General features: G+C 39.5%; 3 protein-coding genes across 18 annotated transcripts in view; 1 reads left to right on the top strand and 2 right to left on the bottom strand.

Annotated features, from left to right (window-relative positions):
* cps1 (carbamoyl-phosphate synthase 1, mitochondrial) overlaps positions 1–4,361 on the bottom strand; it is a 40,067-nt gene extending 35,706 nt beyond the window's left edge. For all 9 annotated transcript variants that reach the window (XR_009791173.1, XR_009791174.1, XR_009791175.1 and 6 more), the window contains exons 1-7: positions 4,065–4,361; positions 2,775–2,884; positions 2,550–2,694; positions 1,141–1,230; positions 994–1,050; positions 278–370; positions 106–195 (exon numbers count right to left, since the gene is read on the bottom strand). Coding sequence is in view for 4 of the 9 variants with exons in the window: in XM_061792865.1 (XP_061648849.1) it covers positions 106–195; positions 278–370; positions 994–1,050; positions 1,141–1,230; positions 2,550–2,694; positions 2,775–2,884; positions 4,065–4,190 (711 nt within the window). In the remaining 5 variants the exon portion in view is untranslated. The remainder of the gene's footprint in view (positions 1–105; positions 196–277; positions 371–993; positions 1,051–1,140; positions 1,231–2,549; positions 2,695–2,774; positions 2,885–4,064) is intronic.
* Positions 4,362–11,750: 7,389 nt separating this feature from the next.
* On the top strand, positions 11,751–17,663 carry myl1 (myosin, light chain 1, alkali; skeletal, fast). Its single transcript, XM_061792226.1, has 6 exons — positions 11,751–11,982; positions 12,841–12,868; positions 13,796–13,939; positions 15,659–15,832; positions 15,906–15,983; positions 17,184–17,663. Exons 1-6 carry the CDS (start codon positions 11,854–11,856, stop codon positions 17,210–17,212), a joined length of 582 nt encoding a protein of 193 aa, XP_061648210.1. The 5' UTR covers positions 11,751–11,853; the 3' UTR covers positions 17,213–17,663.
* A 56-nt stretch (positions 17,664–17,719) lies between these two features.
* Positions 17,720–26,591, bottom strand: part of map2 (microtubule-associated protein 2) — a 63,980-nt gene continuing 55,108 nt past the window's right edge. For 5 of the 8 annotated variants that reach the window (XM_061792216.1, XM_061792222.1, XM_061792219.1 and 2 more), the window contains 6 exons: positions 25,039–25,176; positions 23,247–23,339; positions 21,277–21,369; positions 20,673–20,754; positions 19,984–20,096; positions 17,720–19,277 (listed from right to left, as the gene is read on the bottom strand). In XM_061792216.1, coding sequence (XP_061648200.1) covers positions 19,056–19,277; positions 19,984–20,096; positions 20,673–20,754; positions 21,277–21,369; positions 23,247–23,339; positions 25,039–25,176 — 741 coding nt within the window. In that variant the 3' untranslated portion in view covers positions 17,720–19,055. The remainder of the gene's footprint in view (positions 19,278–19,983; positions 20,097–20,672; positions 20,755–21,276; positions 21,370–23,246; positions 23,340–25,038; positions 25,177–26,591) is intronic. The other 3 variants (XM_061792218.1, XM_061792221.1, XM_061792223.1) reach the window with 3 other exon arrangements.

Raw genomic sequence — 26,591 nt, 5'->3', positions numbered from 1 at the left:
ACTGTTAAAGACTGACATTATCATTTCAAATTTCCTGAATCATGCTGTGAAATGTTTCTAAATTTCAACAGGGAAGTTGAACTTAAGGGCCTTGCACGTTCTCACCTTAACCAGCAGGCGAATTATATTATGCTTAATACCACAATCAACTGCTACCACTTTGACAGGGTTTCCTCTTCCAAAAACTTTGGATTCCTGTTGAGTGAGAGGAGAAAGAAAGAAAGAAGTTAGCGTTCACCAGAAGAAGAAATCAACACTAAGTAAATGTTGCCTTTACTTTTGTTGAGACCTCTGCTATGAGATTTTTTTGGTTAGGGTCTGCTATCTCAACAGGTTGCCCATCAAATTCAATCTTTCCAAGAACGGTGCCCTGAGGAGAAAGAACAAGTGGGAATGGTCTTTAAAGGGGTTTTACTGTATTATGGAAAACGGACTTTTTAATTGCCTTTATTAAAAAAAAAAAAATTTTTTTAAAGTTGTGACTCTGGAGTGTCTACCTACTGTATATCACAATTTGAAATTATACAACGTAGTAAATTCTTTGTGAGCTGCCTCATTCAAAAAAATTGTCTGAAAGCAACCCATTTAGATTGTGACATCACAATCGGACCAAAAGAGCAAATAAATGTACACTAACAGCGTTAGCTTCTGATACCCAGCAGAACTGATGCATGGATTTGCACACTAACTGATACATGTAATTCAGAGGGACACCTTGATGATGAAATGTCATCTCCACACATGAAAATATAATTGCTGCTTTCTTTTTGGTTGCTTGTGTTACTTTTCTTCCAAGGTCAAGACAAGACAAGAAAGCTCCCCAAAAAGTTTTTGTAATTGCTCCCCAAAAGTGATCTCTATTTCTTGATTCTTGGTGCATTTTGACTGAAACATGTCTCAAATATTTTAGAAAGACAAGGGAAGTTTTTATTTGTGAAAAAAAATGCATAGTGTCTCCGTTAAGTATAATATGTGGCAGAACAACGAGAGCACCTTGTCTCTGATGGTCTTGGTTAACTTTCTGGTGTCGATCCCAAAGAGTGCAGGAACCTTTCAAGAAGTGAAATACAATTTTACAATTTCAATGACAAACAAGAAAGCCCATACCTACTGTATCTAGTATACACACAGAGCACCTACCTTCTCTTCTTGCAGCCATTGACCCAGAGACTTGACAGAGTTCCAGTGGCTGTACTCATCACTGTAGTTTTGAACCAGAAGACCAGATACCTTGAGACATAAAAGCACAATTTAATCCATTGAAAGGGTCGACTGAAAATCCCAAAGAAATACAATACAGAACCTAACTTTGTGTGAAGAAGAAAATATCCTTTTATGACAGCATACATGGAAATTAAATTTCCTACACCGTAGTGCAAGGATCACTGAAGGAAAATCATCATCAATGGCAATACTAAAGTGTTTTTTGATGATAATTTGGTGTTTAATGATATAAAACGAAACCTCAAAAGTCAAATGGCACTGAAGATGCGATATTTGGAATAGGAAGTTTACAAAAATATGCCTCTAAAGTCAAACCATCATAATGCATGTGGACCTTGACATACACTATCTCGTGAGACTTCAGCTCACACAATAAACCATCAAAAGTAGGCTTATCAAACTATTTTAGTTTTCATCACGGGCCTCAGAGTCATGTTCTCCCTCAGGGGGCTGATTATAACTGCAAAACAACAGAAATGTATAATCTCCTCATCGTATTACATAATTACATGAAATAATTACTGATTATTATATTTTTATAAACCATTTGATTTTTTTTTTTTAAATCGACAATTATAATAAAAGAATTGAATGTAAATTGTTCACATATCCGCCTCACAGTTAAGCGGTTGGAGGTTTGAATCCAGGCATTATGTTTGCATGTTATCCCCGTACTTGCGTGGGTTTTCTCCGGGGATTCCAGGTTCCTCCCACATTCCAAAAGCATGCATGTTATGTTCTTTGAAGACTCTAAATTGTCGTTAGGTGTGAATGTGAGCTTGAATGATTGTTTGTCTATACAGTATGTGCCCTGCGATTGGCTGGGCGTACCCCTCTCTCCCGAAGTCAGCTGAAATAAGATCCAGCTCACCCTATGAGGTGTGTGAAGTCTTTAAGCTTGGGTTTCAACCTAGCCATGAAAAAATATGGATTTAACCCACAGGTGGCAAACTGGTGGCCCGGGGGCCACATCCGGCCCGCCACATCATTTTATGTGGCCCGCGAAAGCAAATCAAAATTGCTCATTGTGCTCTGGTGTAATACCATTGAGATATTTGCAAGCATTTTTTTGTTACCAATCCCACTTTGAAAAGAAACGTAATAGTCGAAAAACATGTTTTTATAGGCTTCTGATTTCAAAAGTGGTTACTCATCAATGTGTTGTGTATACTGTATGTGATTAGAGTATATGAGGTCATTTTTCATTGATATGGGTTCACAGTTGTAGCGGCCCTCCGGGGGAAGTCATAACTACGATGTGGCCCGTGACAAAAATGAGTTTGACACCCCTGATTTAACCTATGAAACAGCGCAGCGCTTCATACCTGGATGCCATCAGATTCCACATGTTTTCTCAGGCCAAGCTTATCCAGTTTGTGCGTGTTCGGTACACCGTAGTTCCCCACAAGCGGGTATGTCAAAGTCAGGATCTGACCCCTGTAACTGGGGTCTGTCAAGGCTTCAGGATATCTAATGAGACCATGAAACCATTGTATTGTGGTGACGCGGGCATCCATTATTATGAAGTTGAAGTTGAAGGGCTCACCTACCCTACAAGGCCTGTATTGAAGACCAGTTCCCCAGCAACTGAAGCATCATATCCAAAGGAAAACCCTTTCATCTGGGTGCCATCTTCCAAGACCAGGTGTGCTGTCTGGGCCTGGTGAGTAGAAAAGATCAAATTTAAACGTTAAAAAAATGCTCCCAATATACAGTAGAAATTTGATGAAACCGAAAGTACTTTTTTTTTTTTTTTAAAGTTAAACTGGGCAGCACGGTGGACAACTGGTTAGAGCGTCAGCCTCACAGTTCTGAGGACCCGGGTTCAATCCTCGGCCCCGCCTGTGTGGAGTTTGCATGTTCTCCCCGTGCCTGCGTGGGTTTTCTCCGGGCACTCCGGTTTCCTCCCACATCCCCAAAACATGCATTAATTGGAGACTATAAATTGCCCGTAGGTGTGCATGTGAGTGCGAATGGTTGATTGTTTGTATGTGCCCTGCGATTGGCTGGCAACCAGTTCAGGGCGTACCCTGCCTACTGCCCGATGACAGCTGGGATAGGCTCCAGCACGCCCGCGACCCTAGTGAGGAGAAGCGGCTCAGAAAATGGATGGAAGTTAAACTGACTATGAGCAGGACCTTTACACCATAGAACAACATGATTGTGCTGTGAATGCTCAAATACTAGATATTGTCATTCTTCCCTGTGTGTGTTGGTGTAATCATTTTTGTCTCTTCAAAACTCCTCATCCTCAAATACATTCATCCATCCATCCATTTTTCATAGCGTGTGTCCTCATTCGGTGGCAGGCAGGCAGGCAGGCAGCCCCCCCAGCTGATTTACAACGAGAAGGGATGTACACTCACCTGTCACCAGTCAATCATAGGGCACATATACAGACAAACAGCCATTCGTATGGACACCTATGCACAAATTACAGTCTTTATTGAACCCAACATGCATGTTTCTGTGATGCTGGAGGAAAAGCCCTCCAGTATCACTAATGCCACCCTAAACAGTGGTTCCAATCTTCACAACGTTCAAATGTGGGTGAATGACAACGTCACAGAACAGAATATAAATCAAGTATGCATGTATAACTGATAACTTCAATTCACTTTGCTCTACTTAAAGAGCCGGTATAGGTTGATATTACTGAGCCGATTTAAAGTGAATTCAGAAGCCGCTTTACGTTTGGAGAGGTTTCCATGCCTCTCAATAGGAACGGAATGATCAGCTTCAGCAATGATTTGACGGAGACTGTTGCGGCCAGAGTCAACTCCTTGGGGAATGAATGAAAGTGTCACAGCGGATACAAACGACAACCGCGCTTCCCTTACCTTGACACTAAAAAGCTGAGCAGTTTGAAGTCGCAACCATGCCGGCGTTTTCCCAACTTTGTTTCCAACTACACGCCAGTGTCTCACAATGTTGACAGCGCTGCAAGCTCGCAGGATTTTGGTCATATTACCCAACAATGTCGCTCGCTGCTCTGTACGACAGGTTTCAACAGAGCTTAAAGGATGATTCAAAAATGGACTCTGTTGATCAACGAAGTGCAAACAACAAGTACAAATGGTGATTTCAAACGGGAATGAAAGAGTTCAGGAAGGCAGGGCAGCCCCGAGTGGCCGAACAATTCAGTAATGTGAGGTGACAGCTGATTGGATGACACAAATTTATTTTACGCATCCTTCATGCGCTCCGGTATTTGATTGGTCCTCTTAGTGTACGTAAAACAACTGCACGGACATGGCCTTCAACCAATTACAATATAGCATTCATTTTGCATGAAAATATTTTTTTTAATCTAGGTTAGAATATTTATTTAAGGCTAATTACATTCATTGAGTGTAATTTTCTCGTCACATTTAATTTAAAACCAACACAGTGTTACTCAGTTTACCATACTATAATTAGATAAGAAATATTTTTTAATTGATGAATTTACTCCACTTGTGGGTTAAATTTAAGAATTTAAGTGTTCATTAGTTGCTTATTTTACCTCACTGAAAGTAAAGAAATAAAACTGTTTTCGAGATAGATAGATAGATAGATAGATAGATAGATAGATAGATAGATAGATAGATTGATAGATAGATAGATAGATAGATAGATAGATAGATAGATAGATAGATAGATAGATAGATAGATAGATAGATAGCAATCTAGCTAAATATCTTTCTAAATATCCATCCAACCGACCTAACCTACATACATACATACTTATACTATATACTATATATCGTTCCATATGTTAAACATGGGGGTCACGCTTAATAAACAGTTGTGGTGTGCTTTTACGAACACAAAAAAAGAAGTGTAATAGCCCTCTTTTGGGGGCAGTTGCTTGATGGAAAAAAAAGAAAAAAGAAGCCCCAAAATGGACCATATGGAAACTCCATGGCAGTAGGATTAGAGGGGTCTGTGTATTTGCTGATCACTGCAAGACTGGACCTCAACGGAGAAGGCCGCCTGACTGCCACTCTGCTGGGTTCAGCAGTCTGAACAAAGTGTGTGTGTGTGTGTGTGTGCGTGCGTGCGTGCGTGCGTGTGTGCGTGTGTGTGTGAGTGTGTGTGTGTGTGTGTGTGTGTGTGTGCTGCGTAGACTCGGGTATTGGCACTGCACATGTGGGGGAAAGTGCTTTGCATTTCAAACTCCTCATTGTTTAATTACAGTAGCTACGATAGCCACATACAAAACTAGACCTACTGTACATGCCAGACAAATATTTTGTATCTTAAAGTCTCATTAGCATATTCTGTTGTTGCATTGATTTGTCTGGATTTGCCCTAAATTATGTTTCCATGAGCCTCAGGTTGTGTTTTGGAGACTGGTGCTCCACTGACATCCAGTGGTGATATTTGTTGTTTACTTTAAATATGATAGCTGTTTTACAGGTATAATCACAAACAGGCTTACTTTGAGAACATTATGTTTGATTGTACAGTTATTCATCAGTTTTCCTGGTAATTCCAAATGGTGTGAGTTACAGTTTTTCCATCACATGAGCTCAATCTTGGACCCATATATCAACAACCGGACAACTTTGCTCTCAATAGAAGAGTGCTACTAAAAGATTTGAATCTCAATTTATAACTGACGTACGATCAGCATGGGGAGGGGAAAAAAATCTACTTTGCGACCCATATTTAAATTTTTTTTTTCTCCATATGGATTGGATTCAGAGGCGGTCCTGGACCGAATGGCGCCGTGTACGACGCCCATCATCATTTTTAGGCTTTTATCATAATCATCTAAATGAAATTGCAGACAGATAGGCAGATGTTTTTTTTTTTTCTAAATGCTTCCATAGTTGCACTTAAAGTTATGACGTCAAAGAGCCTCAACTTCAGAAATAATGCTAGAACCATTTCATAAGAAATTGCTCGGCAATAAGTAGAGGGAGCATGAGAAGCCAGTGCAATATATTGTATGGGCCTGAATAACTGTGCAGACTGTGATTATGTGTTCTGAAAATTCTTTCACTGATTGGCTCGCTTGTAGGCTAATGAGCTCAAGTGTCCTCATGCAGTGAAGGGACACAACATTGTCCGCTGTTTCAAGTGTGGCTTTCAGATGGTGGATCGAGCTTAAGAGAGGACCAAAATAGACCGACAGGCTCCCTCGCCTCTCTCTGCCAGATTTCCAAGCTCAGTCTTGGCTCAGAGATGAGAAGCCAATGTATTGACATTTAATTAAAAATAATAATAATAAATAACATTTTGAAAACACTAGGCCGATAGGTACTTACAGTCAGACTTCTATAAACAACTCTGGTTGAGGTGCGGCTAAACAGTATCCATATTTGTCATGGAAGTTCTGTTTCTGATTTTTTGTTTGGTTACATGTGCCATTGAAATATCTCTTCCATTGTGAAAAATAGTTTAGTGTCAGCTGTGGTCCAGTTTGTAGTTATTGGGATATGGTTCAGAGTTAACAAGTCAAGTCAAGCATATTTGTTACAGCCCTTAATCACAAAATAGTCTCAAAGGGCTTCACAGGCCCACGGTTGGCAATGATTACAAAAATTTTAGTATAATATTACTCTTTTGAAGATGAATAGTGCAGAAGTAGTAAGAGTAGTCTACATTTTTTTTTATATATAATACTGAAGATGGAAATTAAGTCAAGATCTTGTATGCACAGAATTCCAACGACTTTTTTTTCTGAGCATATAACAGTGGTTTCGGGCACCAAAATCACTGTACATCATGCACAGTGCGTGTGTATGCAATGATGCGTGGTATACATGTGCGGTGTAATACAGACAGACAAAAAAGACCGATATTATTCTCCAGGTCTTGCTCCCGATATACACCTAATCAATCTCTCAAGAATCATTACAGTAGCACCCACAGAAGGGCTGCCGGGGATTTGGAGACCGGTGAAAAAAATAACACTTAGGACCCCACCACTTAAGTCCCGCAAATTAAAAATAACATTTTCTAGGGCCCCTGTGAGTAACGAGCCCTGAAAATCATCATCATCAAAGGTATCACTTCTCTAACCCCCCAGACATCTAGAATGAGATGTCCAGCAAGAAAAGTATCAACGCGAAACGTCACCAGGCCTGTTTTAGACATGGCATCATGTCATGAGGACACAACAAGAGCCGAAAGAAGACCGTCACCATGTCTGAAGGGATTGAGAAGAAGAATTGCACCCTTTGGCTTGTATCACATTCCCTTCCTCTGTCATGATTTCCCCAATAAAAAGGCAAGTGAGAAGTTTTGTTTAGACTGACCCCTGGCTAACTCCTGTGTGGCCTGTAGAGGGATATTGAGATATTGAGAGAGCGAGGTGGCTAAAGAGAGCATGTGGTGAGCGGAAATTGCATCGGTCCCCTTAAGGAGTCATGCCCCCCGCTCTTAGAAATCCCAAGAAACTTCACACCTCTCTGTAGGGACTATAAATAGGGCCCATCTGTCCTCCAAGCTCAGTTACAGCCTCGTTCCTGTGTGGAATGGTTGGAGGGCAGTAAAGGATGCAGACGGTGTTTGAAAAGCAAGCTATGAGTGATGAAGTGGTCCAAAACTTTTATTTCCCTCTCGTCATCACACAAGTCTGACAAGATGACATACATTGGATATAAAAAGTCTACACACCCTTGTTCAAATGTTTGTGTGACATAACACATGATAAATGTTTTAAAAAGTTTTCCCACCATTAATGTGACCCATATAACGTGTGCAACTCAACAGATTTTTTTCCCATCTTTTTGAGAGGGGAAGTAAAAATAAACAGCTGAAATAATGTAGTTGCATAAGTGTGCACACCCTGTTAATAACTGGGAATTAACACATTCACTGCCATTGACGGCTATAGAAGGCAAATATCCATGTTAACTGGGAAGGCTAGCAGTGAATGTGTTAAACAATCAGCTTCAGACCTATTGGACTATAACAAAATCTCCCAAACACCTCTGGGAAAATGTGTTATCAGCCGATGATACCAAGGTTGAACTTTATGGCCATAATTTCAATTGCAAGTCAGAATCAGAATTAGAATGATTGTGAATGTAGATTCTGATTCTGATTGAACTTTCTGGCCATAATTCCAAAAGGTAAGTTTGGTGCAAACACTGCTCATCACCTAAAGAACACCATACTGACAGTGAAGTATGGCGGTGGCAGCATCATGCTTTGGGGCTGTTGATCCTTAGCTAGAACTGGGTCCAAGACAAAGTGGAAGGAATTATAAACAGATCAAAATAGCAGTCAATTTGCACAAAAGGATTTATGTTTCTACTCGAAAGCAAGATAGCTTTCAAAACTTGCTTAATTCTGAACACAGACATATTACAGTTGTAAGAGGGCGTCTACACTTATGCAACCACATTATTTCAGTTATTTACTTTTACTGTCTCTTTCAAAAGAAGATTCTATCGAGTTGTACAGGTTATATGTCACATAAAAAGACAAAACCTGGCATTCCAACAGGGGTGTGTAGATGTTTTATATCCACTGTATGATGGATATTGGTTCCAAATGAAGTGTCTCATTTCCTTCCCCTACTGGAACTTTGTCAAAACCTCACCTCCATTCAGACAGTGAAGCATCTGCCATCTTTGAAGTCTTACACACTCATGCATGGATTTTCCACCGGCTCAAGTTCTTCACATTTCATTAAGCACCAGGACGTCACGGTTGGCAAAGAACCGTGTCTCCTAATTGGTGTCCTTTTCAGTTTGCCCTTCACTGTATAGACCCAGCCCATAATTTCATGCTTGCTGTATTTTAATGCTTAAAACAGTTACCTCAAGAGTTCACATCAGGATGCCACTGAGAGATATTGGGGGAATGAGATTGAAGGATCACTGACTACATAGCCCAGAGCAGGCCTCGGCATTTGATTCCTAAGAGGAGACGATTATAGCGCCTGTCAAACCTGAAAGGGTTTTTATTATCAAATATCCTGTTGTCCATCCAGGGTAAAAGTAAAGGTGAGATGGTAAACTCTGATTCCGCTTAGTTTGCAAGGAAATGTACACTATTATTTCCTCTCATTCTGGATTCCTCACTTTTCTTTCTTTTTTCATGAATATGTTTGTAGACGTGTGTTTTCTTGTGTGTTTCATCGCTACATTATTCTTGCTTTGAGCAATCGTTGCCACTATTGTGCTGTGTCTGTGCAGAAGCCGCCCCTGCACTGTAACATCGTATATTTACTCAGGCTTGTGTTTGGTATTTATTGTTGTGACTCGGTGGACTTGCAACAAACACAGAGCTTTTATGATTCCACCTTGCTGCATCACCACAATGAATTTAATTACCATTCAAATGTACACTTTTATCTTAAATCATAACAGGTTTCACAAAACTATGGAATTTAATACTTAAATTTCTGGGACTCAAAAGTATTTGGGCACTTACTGGTTAAAGGTTAAATGTTATTTGACCGGGTGATGTCCGTTTTTTACTTGTAGTGACTGCAAAAAGATTCAGGTCTCGAGTTGATATCAGGTATTGAGGTGCCATATATAGTCCAATGAAATTATAATATGATATATTTTTTTAACTTAACAGATCACATCTATTAAAATCCAGAATCCTTTTCTTTGTGATGAAAAAAACAAAGCCTACCATAACATGTGTCAATCATGTTATGTGATGGGAGTGTTTTGGCGGGGGCGAGTACAGCTGCTAGTGGACCAGAAAATTGAGATTCCTATAAAAAATGTTCATAATCCCTAAATGTTAAATAAATTTTTGTAGAACCTTGTAAATGAAAGTTGGAAGTCAACATTTAAATCACAGTTTGATTTCAATGCTATTGTGTTGGATTATAAAGGCAAAATCGTTAATTAAAAAAAAAAACATTTGTAAAAAAACAAACAAACAAAAACAAAACAACAGCTTCTACCAGTGTCCCAATATTTCTGGAGCTAAACTTTTGTGCTTTGCTAGAATATCTTGACACTGTCTTGGTACTTGAATTTTGGATGTAATACAGTATTTATATAAGGAGCGATAATAGAAAGCAACATGATTATACAGTTAAGGCAAATACGGTGAATCTTAAATGTGTGTTTTCCCTTCTCTGTGTGGCCTCTAAGGATATACTATAGCAGTGGCTGAACCAATAAATTGGATCTTAAAACCACACCCACACACAAGGAACTGCACCCTGTTTATGAACATGAATATGGCGGTTATGGATGGTTATTCCAGTATTGACCACGCACCGATTGTAATGGTGGCCCATGAAATTTGCAGAGTAAAACACATTAGTAAAGTCCTTGAGTGCGAGAACAATATACAGTACACATTAGACTGAAAATTAAAGTCACATGTTTTACATGTTTAATAAGAGACTCTTAAGACACACACTTAAGACACTAATAAGACACACTCTTAATCGTGCTGGTGATCCCATTGGGATTCCATAGTGAAGCTCAGAATGGACTGGAGCACAGGTGCAAGGACTGGGGGCCACAGTTTCTATAGGGGGAGGAGGTGAAGGGACGCTGAATCTGAGATGCTGCAGCAGGTTGCCAAAGGGTGACAGCTGAGGGAGTGAGGCTTTCTCTGGTTTGCACTCGTGTAGATGGGGTCACTGAAAGCAAGTGTGTGTGTGAGTGTGTTTGGGGGGGGGGGGGGGGGGGGGGGGGGGGGGCTACACCGCTGGCACTGTGACAAATATAGACAAGAATTAGGGAGACCAAAATTTGTACACTTAGCCTTGTCTGAGTAACTGGCATTGGCAGCTGAACGCAGCCCTTCTGTACGTCACATCCTCCCAGGAGGAGACGGCCATGAATTGAACACAGGTGTGCCAATGACCAGAAATACACAATAAGCCAATTTTAGACCAGATAGACATACACACGTCAATATTTTGTCACCTAGAATCTGCAACTTCGGTCTATATAACAAAAATATTCAAATGAACCATAACTGTAATTGAACACACCGAATCATAAAGTTGCTGAAAATGTTTTGTCAAATGAAATAACAATAATAACAATAATAATAATAATATTAATTGTATTGCATAAATGATTGGATTTAATAAATTTATTTAATTTATATGTATAATAATAATTATTATTATAAATAATGGAATAATGAAAATTGATGATGATGATAATACACATTATTATTATTATTATTATTATTATTATTATTGTTATTATATTGGTGAAATAAAATTATTCAACCCTCAATACAAATTACATTTATTTACAAAGGTTACTAACTCACAGCAGGTTGTACTGAGCTCTATTAAAAGTTGTTGTTTTTTTTTTTAAACAAGTGTGATTTGCAATGGGATTTTAATACTTCTAAGTGCATCTGTATACTAATATGTTAGGTGAGGGGACTGTTTTCTTTCTTTCTTTTCCAAGATACATGACATAAATGACCATGTTTTGATTTTAAGCCCAATATGCCATGTTTAGAGAGGGGCCACACATATACACACACCCCTCACAAGCACTATCCAATCCACACACAAGATCGGCCTTGCGGGGATCCAGGAGGAAAAATAGCCTCATATATATACGACCAGAGGACTGTTTGTGTGCTCTGAGTCTCCTCCACTTTGTTTTGCACTCCTTGTGCTGTCACCCCTACCCGGGAGTTGTTTGTCTCTGAAGGAGCACGATAGTTTGACTCGAAGCTAAAATGGCACCCAAGAAGGACCCTAAGGCTCCCATCAAGAAGGCCGAACCAGCAGCAGCACCTGCACCTTCACCTGCAGCTGCACCTGCGCCTACTCCTAAAGCCCCGGCTGTTGACTTGTCTGCTGTCAAGGTAGAAAACAAGAACATGATTTCTTCTGCAACAGGAAGGGAAGAGATTATGCTAGACATTTAAACTCATAGTTATTTTAGTTATTTTTACCACTTTTATTACTGTGATAGCACTTTCCTTGAAAAGATGATTGTGGTTAATGATTTAGGCATGTGCAAAAAAAAAACAAAAAAACTTTCCTAATAAGTAAAAAAAAATTAGAATACTGACACTTGCCACCATACTTCACAATGAAATGTAATGTTTGGTAGCAGGTAGTGTAGTTGTAGCCCACGTGACACGGAGTCCCACTCATTGACTGTCGGTGTGAATGTGAGCGTGAATGGTTGTCTGTCTCGATATGTGCCCTGTGATGGACTGGCAACCAAGCCACTCCCAACACAGCCAGCTCGGATAGCCTCCAGCTTTCATGTGACCCTGAACAGGATGAGTAGTGGGAAATGAATGAATAGATTGATGGATGGAAGGATGGGTTTCTACTGTTTCCTGCAAACTGATACAAGTTTGTAATGGATGTCTTGAGCACCTCACATTAGAATTCTTAGAACCATGGCTAGCTCATGGCTGACGTCCTTGGCCCCGCCCCCTATCCCTCAAGTGGTATGATGGCACTGCGGGGTGACACCAAAAGAGGGCATCTTATGTAGCTAAAGATGGACCACCGCATATCGAGTGCCTCCATGTGATGCTAAATTTGGCCAAGAGGCTAATTTAATCCCAGTTTAGACCTGATTTATTAGTCCAGATTAGGAGAAAGGCCTTGTTAGGACAGTTTTGGCTTTGTAATTTAAATCTTCTTGAGATGTCTATTTTGGTACCGAATACCAACTCACTTTGTTGCTATCTCTTCACTTCCAGATTGAATTCAGTGCAGACCAACTGGAAGGTATGAAGCTTGTGTTTTCCCATTTCAAAACTGCAGAAACTCTCATAACATATTTCATTTCATCATATTTCACAGAAACTAAGTTAGCTCAAATTAAACAAATAAATAAAAATGCACAGAACTGACTTCCTTAAAGACTATGGTCATGGGACAGATGATCACATCTGTCTTTTTTGTGTTTTGGATTTCAGAATCCTTGTGGAATATAGTTCTATTTGGGGAAAAAATAGATTGCTTCCACATATAAAGCATTGCATATACAAAGCATCACAAAACAGCCAATTAGTGCTTTTAAAAATTGCCTTTATGCCACAGTTTATTCCAAGAGTTATTGATAGTTCATTTAAACTCTAGAGGCTGCACGTCAAGATGGAGTCAGCACGTTACACGCGCGCAACTTGCCTTTAAAAGGAGGGGGGCTCATATTCTCAGCTATAAATTCCAAGGTGGTCTTTTAAAAGAGCCCATAGCCTTGGTTAGAGAGAGAGAGAGAGAGAGAGACAGCTGATATAGAAATAGTCTGAAGGGTGACTGAGCTCTGCAAGAGTGTATCCATTCAGCCAATAATATCACATCCTATATCCCTTGAGGAGCTGTCTCTACCTGCTGTCATGCAGCCACAGCTAGCAGACAGCTCGCCATTGTGCGCAAAATATTAAAGTTGCATGATTTTGAATCGGCATCCGAAATAATTAGTCAAGATGTATAACATTCCCTGGAAATACAATGAGTATTTCTACAATCAAAAGCAATATTTTGAGGCGAACCCCGTAATGGAAACAATTCTGTAACACTTAAGAAGTAAAAGGAACATTGAACCAAATCCATATTGTTTAAAAACACGCAACATACAAAGGTTAATCATAATTAACAATCAATTTGCATGTTCAGTATTAACATAATGGCCTTGTTGTGTGACCCCCGCAGACTACAAGGAGGCCTTCGGTCTGTTCGACAGGGTGGGTGACAACAAGGTGGCCTACAACCAGATCGCTGACATTATGCGCGCTCTGGGACAGAACCCCACCAACAAGGATGTGAACAAAATGTTGGGAAGCCCCTCCGCTGAGGGTAAGATTCAGATTTGGTTGCTGTTCTACAAGGGGAGGGGGGGGGGGCGATCAGTGTGAAATGGTTGTGTTTACAGTATGTATTTGATATAGTGTATCGTTTTTGATATTCGGATTTGTAGAATATAATGCTTCTTGTGCAATCCAGTATATGCGCAACCTAAAAACGGGTCTAAGCACGTCCTCCCGGTTCGGGTGAATGGCGAAGGAGACCGGATCTAAACAACTGTGGGAACTTGTCTTTGTCTACATTTTTAACACAAGATGTCACCACAGAGCCACCAAAGATTACACTATTTGATGTTTAGGCTTTGTTTGTATTTACATACAGTAAACATATCATATTATTTTATAAATAAATGATATACATGTATTAAAATGTTGTCCAAAGACACCAGCCATAAAAAAAAAAAAAAAAAAAGCAAAATCTTAGCAAGTTCGGCTTCAAACAATCATGTAATCACACCGTAGTCATGCTCGTTAGCGTAGCCGACACAGGAAGTCAGTGAACCTGTTTTCCAGGTTTGGTCACGTGACACTCCCCATACAGCAAATTAGGGCCATTACAGATACTCATTGACCATTTGTTGAGATTACAGTATAGCACTATCAGTAAAAACTTAGATAATAGTATAAAAGTTTGAACTCTGTATTAATCTAATGAATTTTTAAACTAATAAATAAAATAAAAAATACCAGTTTGGGTTGTTACCCATCTCGCACTCAATATCAGCTGGGATGGGCTCCAGCTCATCCCCAACCCTAATAAGGGCAAGCACCATAGAAAAGGAGTAGGGAATGAAAACTAATGCTCAGTTTTGATTGCGACTGTCAATTATGTAATTTTGACTACTTAATTTTACATTGCTATGTGGGAGGGTCAAACTCACTGTAAATTCACAACCACAACAATAAACACATTGCTTAATGAATACCTTTCTGACAGTGTCAATCAAAACAAGACAGGAAATTTGATAGGGCACTTTCACAGAGTTAGATGTACCTAATGCTCTGACCATTCATTCATTCATTCATCTTCCGTTCCACTTATCCTCAGTAGGGTCGCGGGCGTGCTGGAGCCTATCCCAGCTATCTTCGGGCGAAAGGCGGAGTACACCCTGAACTGGTCGCCAGCCAATCGCAGGGCACATGTAAACAAACAACCATTCGCACTCACATTCACACCTACGGGCAATTTAGAGTCTTCAATCAACCTACCTTGCATGTTTTTTGGGATGTGGGAGGAAACCGGAGTGCCCGGAGAAAACTCACGCAGGCACGGGGAGAACATGCAAACTCCACACAGGTGGGGGGGGGGGATTTGAACCCCAGTCCTCAGAACTGTGAGGCAGATGTGCTAACCAGTCGTCTACCGTGCCGCCATGCTCTGCCCATTAAGTGAATATTAATTATTATTCTGAATGCCACTATTTTTCTGGACTGATTATGGCTCTGTTTAGTCATTTTTAAAATGAGGTCATACAAACATAATTTGAATTTGCCAGCTGCCCTTCGCACAGTCCATTTCTAACGTTCCGCAAGGGTGCTCACTGCATTTGAGCTACATTTGCTGCTTCGCTTTGCACATAGTCATCAACGTACTTCCCAAAATGCTAACTTAAATGTTGCTACTAATACGTTTGTGCACATTTTGCTGTTGAAATGAACTGATATCCATTTCAGTCCATGCAATAAATGTTGATTGCGGTATCGTACACAGACATGGCCAACAAGAGAGTCACGTTTGAGGCTTTCCTGCCCATGCTTCAGACCGTCATCAACAGCCCAAACAAGGCCGGCTACGAGGACTACGTTGAGGGTCTGCGTGTGTTCGACAAGGAGGGTAACGGCACAGTGATGGGCGCTGAGCTGCGTATTGTCCTGTCAACACTGGGTAAGTGAGACGCTGCCCTCGTGGCTGCAAATGGAACCGTTTACATCATTGGGACTTTTGCCTCCTCTTGCAGGAGAGAAGATGAATGAGGCTGAGATCGACGCTCTCATGGCGGGTCAGGAAGATGAAAACGGCTGTATCAACTACGAGGGTGAGACGTGATCATGATGTAGCACGTTTGCTAATACAGTTTAAATCCACTTCGGAAGCCTTGACTTTGCACACAAAGGTTATCTTGGGAAAGGTTTGCTTCGTGTACTTCGGAAAGGGCCTTTTAAAACTCGACCGCTTTAGATATTGATGCAATATTGAAAATGTAGGTTTTGATGATCATTTTGTAGCCTGTTTTTCAGTAGTATTTCTTACACAAAGTAACAGATGGTAATAGAGGATTTTATTTACTTTATATGAAATGCATTATCATGATTATTATCTGCGATTGTCTGGAGACCAGTTCAGGATGTACTCCACCTCTTGCCCAAAGTCAGCTGGGATAGGCTCCATCCAGTTCACCTGTGATCCTAGTGAGCATAAGCGATACAAAAAATGGATGAATGATGATGATTATGAGGGATGTTTTATATCACTTTTATACCAGCACAAGTATTTACTCTTGAGCACTCACCGATACTGAGTACCGATACCACTAGTACTTTTGATACATAAAATTTCAGTGAACACAACACCAGATATTTGGGAACAAAGTTTTTTTTATCTTTCTGACTCACATGATGAGTCGCCGATGTGTCAAACCACCACAGTGTAGCGCCAGCTATTGGCGAGGATTAACTCAATGACAATGAAAGCTTTTTTTTTTTTTTGGTGGCTGGTATCGGCAGCCTTCACGAGTACCCGATACTTTTAAATAGTATCAGCCTGACACGTAATCCCTAGTGATTATATTTAATATTATTATTTTAATGCGCATTTTCATCACATGGTTGCCACCTTGTAGCCTATATTGTCACAACCATCTTTTCTTACAAATTGCAATCTTTTGTAAGTAATTCTATAACATTAATTGGAATAACATTTTGTTTTTTTTTCTTTTTACAAATTAAATGTAGTCTATAACAATAATGAAAAATATTTTTTCAACAATATTGTTGTGATATTTATACTGTAGACCCTAAATTATTAACTCATTTCAGCCATGTCTGTTGACATTGTTAGTTTCATACATGCACACGCAAGGCTTCACCTTTCCCAAGAATGCCTCTGAAATATTCTGGTGTGAACACATTGCTCATTAAATAAAGCATTTGAACCCCCAAGCCTGGATTTAACACTAACCTATTTGAATTCTCCTTATGTGTCCCCCCCTATGCCCTGACCTGATCTTCACATGCAGCCTTTGTCAAGCACATCATGTCGGTGTAAGGACCCCCCCACCCATCGAGTATGTGCAGACCCCATGGTGTCGAGACATTCACTCGCTGCTTCCTGAACCACCTGAGGAAGCAGGGCAAACAAAGGACTATGAGATGTTATTTCTAAATCCTTCTATTGTTTTGTTCCACACTTTTTTTTCCTTGTCTCCAACTGGTGCTCTTTAGGCTTCTTCGGTTCTGGACATGTTCCTAAATTTCGATCTCACAAAATCCCTCCGACTGATTGGGAGTGTAGCTAGTTTTCACAGTGAAGGAGGGGGCGGTGCTAGAAGGAGGACCCTCCCCTCCTGTCACTCATTGGCCAGTAGTGTGAGTGACTACTTTGGCCCAGGACTGGCCACAGAGGTCGATCCCCTCCTCATCTAACCCATCCCTGAGTCTTAACTTATTGTACTCTCCTCTGCCATTTCACAATAAACTTTTCACAAGTTCCCATTTTATTCCCTGATCTCCGACATTTTCTGGTATCTCAAAAGGAGGACAGCACTCTCACAAATGTTTTTTTTTTTAATCTCATTTATTTTAATGCATTGCCGTCGATGGAGTCATACCAGCAAGAGCAGGAAAAAAAAAAATAATAAACTGCATACATCTACTTGACCGTTTAAATACATTTACAGTTGCTGCAGGGTGGGGTGAGAAGGGACATAAAGATGGGCAATGCTGAAGAACACGTAAGCAAACAAACAGGTAAGAGTCAGGATAAACCACACGTTCTCTGAAAAACAAACAAGATCACTCCAACGTCTTATTTCAATGGATAAATCGCCATTTGCTTTCCCTAATGATTCATATTTCTATGTTTTTCAAATGTTTTGCACATACTGCAACAAAATAGTCAGATACACTGATCGTAAAACATCTTGAGATCTGCACCAAACGCACACACAAACGGAATCCATCTCATGTCACCATTGGCGCTCCATCTGCACTCCATCTGCAGTATAAGACGGTCCAACATCTGCATTTGCGTCAGTCGTTGCATTGCTCAGCAACACAACATCAGCGCTGTCTGACACCAATAAATACACCGTAAATAACTAAGAACTACAAAACATGAATTTGTTCATTTCTTAGCCAATGAATGAGAAAATGACTTACTAAAATCCCTTTTCAAATTACAAAATAGCCTCTTTTAGTTTGAGAATCGATACATGCTTGTCATACATGACTTAGTTTTCGCAATAATACAGGTTTATCTTATTTATGGTCATGTTGTTGCTTCCTTGGAACTGCTTCAAAGGACATGTGGATGGTTAATAACCTGTATTCTTATACTCGTTTCTATATATATATATATAGCTATTTGTTTGGATATATATATATATATATATATATATATATATATATATATATTAGGAGGAAAAGAATGACTAGCAGTAAGGAGGCTCGGCTTATTAAGGGGTCTGCCATCCATGCACGTTAGCAGGAACAACACGTGCAGCATGATGTGCTGGCCACATTACTTCCACGTACAGAATATGGCCACAAGTAAATAAAAGCTATAGCTTCTTTAAACTATAGACCCAAGATCAATAAAGCCAATATGTGGCTCCCCCCACCCCGCCCCACCCGCCATTTGTATGTACAGGTTATCCTGTTTAGCACTACAGGTGAACTATTCTATGCAACATCATCCAAAAGGAGAGGCCGAGGAAATTAGGTAGCAATAGAACATGTCAGAGATGAAAACAGACATAAAGTTTAGGAGTCCCTTCTGGTGGGTCTTTGAGATGTGAAGCCAAGTTGTGATCACCCTAAGTGGGCCTCAAGGCGGTGGGTGGGTGGTGAATGGCTGACAGCTTCAGTGTAAGAGCATCCCCGATGCATGTTCACAAACCCTGCTTGGCCAGCGCGGCAGTGATGTCCTCAGCTAAGGTCGCTAGCTGTGGCGACTCCAACATGTTGAGACTGCCGGACGACGAAACGTGGCTGTCCCGGTGGCGGTGGGGCGACATGGAACGGGACCGGCCCGGCGACCGAACGATGATCTCCGCTCCGTGGTCGACTCGGGCTTTGGCGTGGTCGCGGAACGTCAACCGGTGGCTCTCAATCTAACAAGTGGGGCGAAATGAGCGATTGCTTATTTTCATCAAACATGAAAATTGATTGAGCTGAAAATGAATGTTTTTCTTACAGTTCTTAAATTTAACAAATGAATGGTGTTGACAAAGGCTAGATGAATAAATGCGCTTTACGAACTGTTTTTCACTGACTTCTTTGGTACAAGCTAATGAATGATATACAATACTACAGCTGTATAAAAAAAAATCTGCCCTTACAAATACAATAATACTTTCGATTGACACTGTCAGTGAAGTATTCATTTAACAACATGTTCATTATTTTGGTTGTTGGGATAAAATATTAGCCACTATATATATATATATATATATATATATATATATATATATATATATATATATATATATATATAGTGTTTTACTGTCTTAAATATTTAACCCCCTCAAAAATCATACAGTTTTCATAATTTATGAAGTTAAGAAAACAAACAAACAAAAAAACATTGGCCTATGAACCTGCTCCAAACAAAAATGCAATACAAACAAAAATATCAGAATTGCTGAATTAGCTTGTGCAGATGTACCTAATGAAGAGGCCTTTCAGTTCAGTATACTCCTTTTACCTTTACAGGCAGAAACAGCAGGTTATTTGTGAAAGGCTAGGTGGCATTTTTAAGCACAGACTGACAAAATGATAAATGCATTCGTTCTTTTAATAAATTTAAATAACACTTACTGTAACGCGACCTCCTCCTGGAGTGTGGTGAGCATTATCCAAGGATCCCACCTTGGCTTGGGCTTTGTCTTTAAAGTCCAACTTCACACTCTCAATACGAATATTACCACCACCTAAAGAGCAAATACGTTTAACTTGAGGCCAATTTTGTTTGTTGACAAACAATGACGCTAAAACATGTTATAATATGATGGGGAAATTTCCCTTTAGAGACATGCAAAATCCGCAGCAGGCATTTAGTAGAAAACTAACAAAATACAGTACAATAGAACTGTGGAAGATAAAACCAGCAGATGAAGCTGCAGGACCTGAAGCTGTCAATGTGACAAGAGAAAAAGGATTTGCTTTGAGCAATTAAGAAAAAGCAAGATTTGACTTTTATTTCACAGTCAATAATAAAACTATTAACAAAAGAACTTAAGGGCAGCATAAAGGCACCACAGATCAGTAAGATCACAGAGACTCTACTAAATGCCTGTCAAATATAAAAACACTTAAGAGGGGGTGATGACAGAGAGGGTAATTGTTATTTTTCTAAAATTGATTGACAAATATAGGCTGCAGCAGAAAGGGCCCTTTTTTCATTCAGGGCAAAGGGGCTGGTGCTGGAGCACCACTCGGGGTCTATCTGTGCACGTGCCTGATGTTACTTAAACTTTTGCTGTGTTTATGGAGACAGTGTGTGTTACCAGGGCGATGGTGAATGTTGTCTAGAGAGCCGCACTTTGAGGTCACATGACTCAGATCAATCTTCTTGTTCTGTATCTGTATCTGTAAAATAAGAGAAATCAGAGCAGGCTGTCAGGTCAGAGGGCTTACTTAAGTTATCACATAGACGTTTTAAAAAGATACAAAGCTATAGGCATGTTGTATGTGTTTGATCTACCAGTTTATTAAAAAAAAGACTTACTTAGTATGCAAAAGGAGGGAAACAAAAACAATATTCCTGTGTTGTGTGGAGTGTTTAGTGTGAGGTTAGATGTGATCTCTCGAAGCTCTAAAGAGATGTAACATGTCACAAGTGTTCTTAACCCACTCGATACTTCATTTAGCTTAGAGTACTCCACATCTGATGTGGTCAAAGCTTTGACAGCTTTTACCGTGGCAACCTACTGCCATGTGCAACTGAAGAGAAGCGTAGCAAAATGACTGTTTAAAAGGGAATTCAGCAATGATCAGTATCAAGCTTTGATAAAGACAGAGCGGCTATCGTTTTTGCGGACACACACCACCACAAGGACACAAAAGGGACACAAACACCGAGACGATGACTTTTTGCTGCACAAGACTCACATTGCCACCTCCTGCTGAGTAGCCCCTCCTGTCCAAGGACCCACACCTAGACTGAACATGGCTATAGTCCAGCTTAACACTGGGGATGAGAACCTGCAGGATGGAGGTGAGGAATGAGCTGGGAATAACGGGTTTCAGTGGGTTTTTTGGAATCTATATTCTTCAAAAGCCTTATTACTTATACGCGATATACGCGTCTACACAGGAGGCAGTTTCTGCAATTATGTGGTGTTATATCGTTTTGAACCTCCCAAGAAACGATGCCGTCACACTGCATCATGATGAGCCTTATTTAAACCTCTATGTTATGCATACAGCCTAGTACAGGGGTGTCCAAACTATGGCCCGGTGGTCACTTGCTTATACGCAAAGACTAGTAGTAACAAAGTTTCTTTTCATAACGGTAACTAAAGATAATTGTGTTTCAGAATAAAAAATGTTGCCACCAAGGCTGCTCAGTGCAGGGGCGGCTCTATTGTTGTGGAGTACAGTACAGGGCCGTGGGTCGCCCCAAAATGTTGAAAAATCTTCACCTTTAGTCGTTTTTCACAAGAACTATGATATATAAACCAATGATTTTCAAATAGTAGTACACATGCTCCCTCAAGTGGTATGCGAAAGAATCACAGCACAGTTCAGTTGTATCTAACGTTTAGGTTCAGTACGTTTGCATCTAATCTTGAAAAACCTTGTTTTTAAACATGTATTCACATACAATTGTCATTTACCTTTTATGTGCAATGCATTTTGATTGAATCATCATTTAAGTAGATTTTTCTTCCTGTATCTACGAACAGTGTTCGTGTTCAAACCGCATCATGTTACAGTGGCTTACAATAACTTTAAATCACCTTTTTAGAAAACTTGTTTTTTGATGAACACAGGCCTCCTACACTATTGTATTCTAATACTAATTTAATACTTGGAGAACTATATTTTTAGGTGGTACTTGGTGTAAAAAGTTTGAGAACCATGATATAAATAAGTGATTGATGGAATGGTTTTACGTTTAATAAATGTAATTAATTAATTAAATTAAAAATGGACATTGCGTTCTTCCATTTTTGTGTATGTGGCCCTCTAAGGAAAAGGTTTGGACACCCCCAGTCTAGTAGTAAGCGAACAGAATCTCCTTTTGGCTTGCACATGCACTATAATATAACGCAAGCACACACGCATGTACAAAACTGCCATAGCCTGAGACTATTCATTTAACATGCAAGGATGATAAAATGTTAGTACGCTGCAATGTTAAATGACTCTTGTAGCTGCAAAAGAGAAAAAGCAGGAGTGAAATGCAGACAGAAGAGCTGGTGCAGTATGTAACAACAAATACATTTCAGCCAGCACAGGAAAAGCAGTGGAGCCACATTGATGCAAAGTGTACACACTAAAAACTAGGGTGGAAGAGCAATACAAGTAATTGATGTTTAAATACGTCGCAATTAGGTGATTTGCCACGATAAAATAGAATTGAGCAACCCAAATATCTCACAAAACAAAACGAAAAATCCTACCAAAATGTATAACACCTCAAAACCAATCAAACAATTACTGGTCACAGTATTCTGTTTCGTCTCACAGTCACTCCACAGACTTCTGAACATAGCAGGTGCTTTTCACATCTCCTTAAACACTGGTTTATTTGCATGTTTATGACATTTCCCCATGTGCAATAAAGTAGCTAAATTCAGAAATGTTGAGACCAATTATAATTAGACGGCAGTCTGAGTAAAATGTAGCATGTGACTCATTGATAAATCCAACAGAGTCACTATAGAAAAAAAATTATAAAAATGAGGACAATAGTATTGTAGGGGAAGATGATAAAACATTAGGGTTACATCCTTCACCTAGTCAGAAAGTTTGCACCGTGGAAAATAAACAGCTGGGATCTATAGAGAGACTCATCTGCTCTAATGAAGGACAACAAGGGGGGATGAAGGGGTTAAACATTGAGGGCTACATACATTGCCTCCACTGGGAGGTTGCTTCAGATTATCCTTGGAGCTGCATTTTGATTGCATATACCTGAAGTCCAGCTTCTTGTTTAAAATATGATTCTAAAGAGAAACAAAAAGGATGACATGGAAATGAAAATGCTTAATACTGCTAGGAGCGTATTGATGATGATAATATATCACTGTACAGTACTTTAGGTGCCCGGGCACCTGCCCTTTTGCCCTTGATGCCCAAGGTGATCCTTTGTCAAATTTTTATTTATTTATTTATTTATTTTTTTTATATGTGCGCACGAGTGTGTTTAGGTCTCTTTGGGGCCTTTCATCAATAAAATCTAATGTAACTATGTTGTAAAATGTTTTATTAAGTTATAATTTATTAAGGAATTAATAAACTGATATGCATTTCAATAGAGAGTGAGAGCTTAGTTGAAAACAAAAATAGCTCTAGAGAATACATCCACTAACATGTACAGAGCTCCAGGCATGACATGGGAATTTGATTTTGGGCACAGTATAGTTGGGAGATGCACACAAAATGCTCATATAATGACCACAAAATAGGTGTAATTTGCAAACAAAATACTAATTGGTGGGTTTATTATCATTCCGATTAACAACTACACAAATGGTGCGCACCTTTGCTAGAAACTGCAATTCCTGGTGTGCTTAAGACACGTGTCTTTTCTTATTCTGTTTCATGAATAGCCTGCAATGCTATGCTAAGGCGTTTCAAACTCTTGTTCCATGTGTCCCCCTTTGAACTTTGAGCACCTGCCCCTTCAAAGGTCTCTGTACGCCCCTGTTCAGCAAGTCGACTTGTTATAACTTTAACCGTTTCTATGACCATTTAGTGTGGAAAGTATGTCTAACATTGATTCAGCTTGATATTTCCCAACTCCTAAGAGAAATATATGGCTTTGTTGACAAGATACTGACAACAGCTGCAGGCTGACATATGACAGACCATTAAAAAACAAAATTTACAGTAGATAACAGTATTATTTTGTGGCGTTGTACTAAGTGGTGTTAAAGGGTGCACTTGTATCTTACACTACACAATTTTTGTTGATTTGTTGCTGTGGCTTTTTCCTCCTTATATAAGATCTGCATCATATTGGCTCCTCATTCTTTTGTAGCACCGCGGGAGACATTGCAGCCTTTTGATTTGCTGTGCATATTTTTAACTGAACATATTTCTGACTGCCAAGGAAAATATAACCGCTAATTAAAAGCTGCCTTATTGTTGTCTCCATGAGCTTCCTTTAGTTGTTGTGGTCTACCACTGCACATTTTATGTTTAGGAAGTGACCTGATTTTATGGATACATTAATTACAATATGTTGCCACCGAAAACATCATTACTTGTACCTTGACAATCTTTTGAGATCCAAATCAAGGGCTGAAGTAAAATTCCAGACAGTATTTACAAAGACAATAATACACATTGACTTGATTTAAAAACATTTAGTATGGTGGTTAAAATTTGCAGTGGTTTGAAACGATTTTTGTCCCTATCGCTTAACTAAATAAAAGGTAAAACACATTTTTAAATAAATTTATATACATATATCAGTATATTGCAGTGCAGTTCTACACCACTGCAGACTACAACCACATTAATACAGAGGACTGTATTCAGCTCTTGAATTGGCTCTCATTAGAATATCCTTATTAAAATGCTAATTTTGTCACTTAAAATGTATCAAGTTATATACATATTCATTGATATGTAACAACTTTAATCGTTCCACTCGCACTTGCATGCTATTTAAATATAATGTATGGTGCTGCGGTGTACCAGCAGGCCTTGGGTCCATGTCATACTGTGAGCCGCTGACAGACACAGAGTAAAGGAGATGACCCGGAGCACCGAGTTCCAGATCCAAGAGGAGGCCTTGAGTTTGGCCTCAGCTGCCATTATTTGCTCCTTGTGCGTCTACGGTGACAATGACAGGTGGCAGATCAGTGGCCAGGTGAGACCTTTCGGGGGGATGGATCTAGCTCTCTTCAGGAACGACTAGGAGTTACTATGGGTGAAAGGGGGATGATGACGGTGGCAATCTGGCAACATTTTTAAATTACACAAAAGACTCAATGTAAATATTTAACTATGGTTTAGATAGAGTCATTTTGGTATATGGGTTTAAACACTTCTTATTTGCAAAATATTTTTGGGCCCACCACCCCAAAAAAAGTAAATAACTAAAGAGCATGATGTTATTTGGATCGATCTCACCTCAGCAGTGGAGCACATGGATGGATGAGTGGCCTTACAGTGACCTGTCACCCTGTTTAAAAACTGAACACTGGATGGAATTTTAGTCACACAAGTCTCTCCCTGGAGACTACTGCCACCTAGCGGTCGAACATGTTATGAGATTTGTCTAAAAGCATACTCACTAATGCATGGTGGCAGAATTAGGAAAGATTCATGATCAATCATCTTACTAATATCCTCCAAATAAGCAAATGGTTAAATAAATAAACAAATAAAACAAAAAAGGTCAAGGTTTCCTCGGACATCTGACCCTAAAATGCTGCATTTCAAAGATGATCTGACCTTATTTCAGTCTGGCTGCACAAAAAAAGCCCATACTGAAGAGAAGTCATCAAAACAAGCCAACGCTCTAAATCAGGTCATCGTGGGAGATTTTGTAAGAGCTGATGGCTGCGGACAAAGTGTTCATCTCAACCCTTATTGATGCAGCACTGACTTTGTCCTTCAAACACCCACCGCTGCAATATAATTGTCAAACATTGTGCTCATGAAAATGGGATGTGAAATGCTGAGGTTCACTCCTTTGTTCAGACAGATTGAGGAGTATAATTGAGAAGCAAAGTTTAACTCTCACTGCCGCTGGAACCATGTCACACTTTAATTTGAAGACCTACACAATGTATTAAAGAAGGGGGAACAACAAAATAAAAAATGTAGGTTACCTGTATATTCTACATTATAATTCATATATATTATATTTACTATTAAAACTTTGTACTAATAATGCTTTTTTTAATCAATGTGCCAATGTACAGCGCTTAACAAATGTACTGAACCTCCTGACATGAAGAGACCATCCAGTATCTTCAAGTGTTTTAATGCAGACTCATTCAATATTAATGAGTTCTTGACAGCTTACCCTTTTGAACAGGAATGAGGAATTTCAAACTGAATAAACCTTTTCATATCCAAATTTGGAATGGCCTGCTGGGCTTCTGAGTGAGACATCAATCAAGCGTAACATTCGACCACTAAAACAAAATTTTTTGCTCATGAATGCAAGTAAAGCAGTTTTTAATTAATTTATTTATTATTATTATTATTTTTTGCTCATGAATGCAAGTAGGCGGCAC

This window comes from Phyllopteryx taeniolatus, chromosome 12 (assembly GCF_024500385.1).
Source record: "Phyllopteryx taeniolatus isolate TA_2022b chromosome 12, UOR_Ptae_1.2, whole genome shotgun sequence".
Classification (NCBI taxonomy): Eukaryota; Metazoa; Chordata; class Actinopteri; order Syngnathiformes; family Syngnathidae; genus Phyllopteryx; species Phyllopteryx taeniolatus.
This window is presented reverse-complemented; position numbering and strand designations above follow the sequence as displayed.

Bases quoted from the DNA above. Each gene is read 5' to 3' on its own strand.
- myl1 (XM_061792226.1), top strand. From the start codon at position 11,854: ATGGCACCCAAGAAGGACCCTAAGGCTCCCATCAAGAAGGCCGAACCA. The intron at 12,869-13,795 runs GTATGAAGCTTG...TGACCCCCGCAG, and splicing joins CAGTGCAGACCAACTGGAAG to ACTACAAGGAGGCCTTCGGT. The intron at 15,984-17,183 runs GTGAGACGTGAT...CTTCACATGCAG, and splicing joins CGGCTGTATCAACTACGAGG to CCTTTGTCAAGCACATCATG.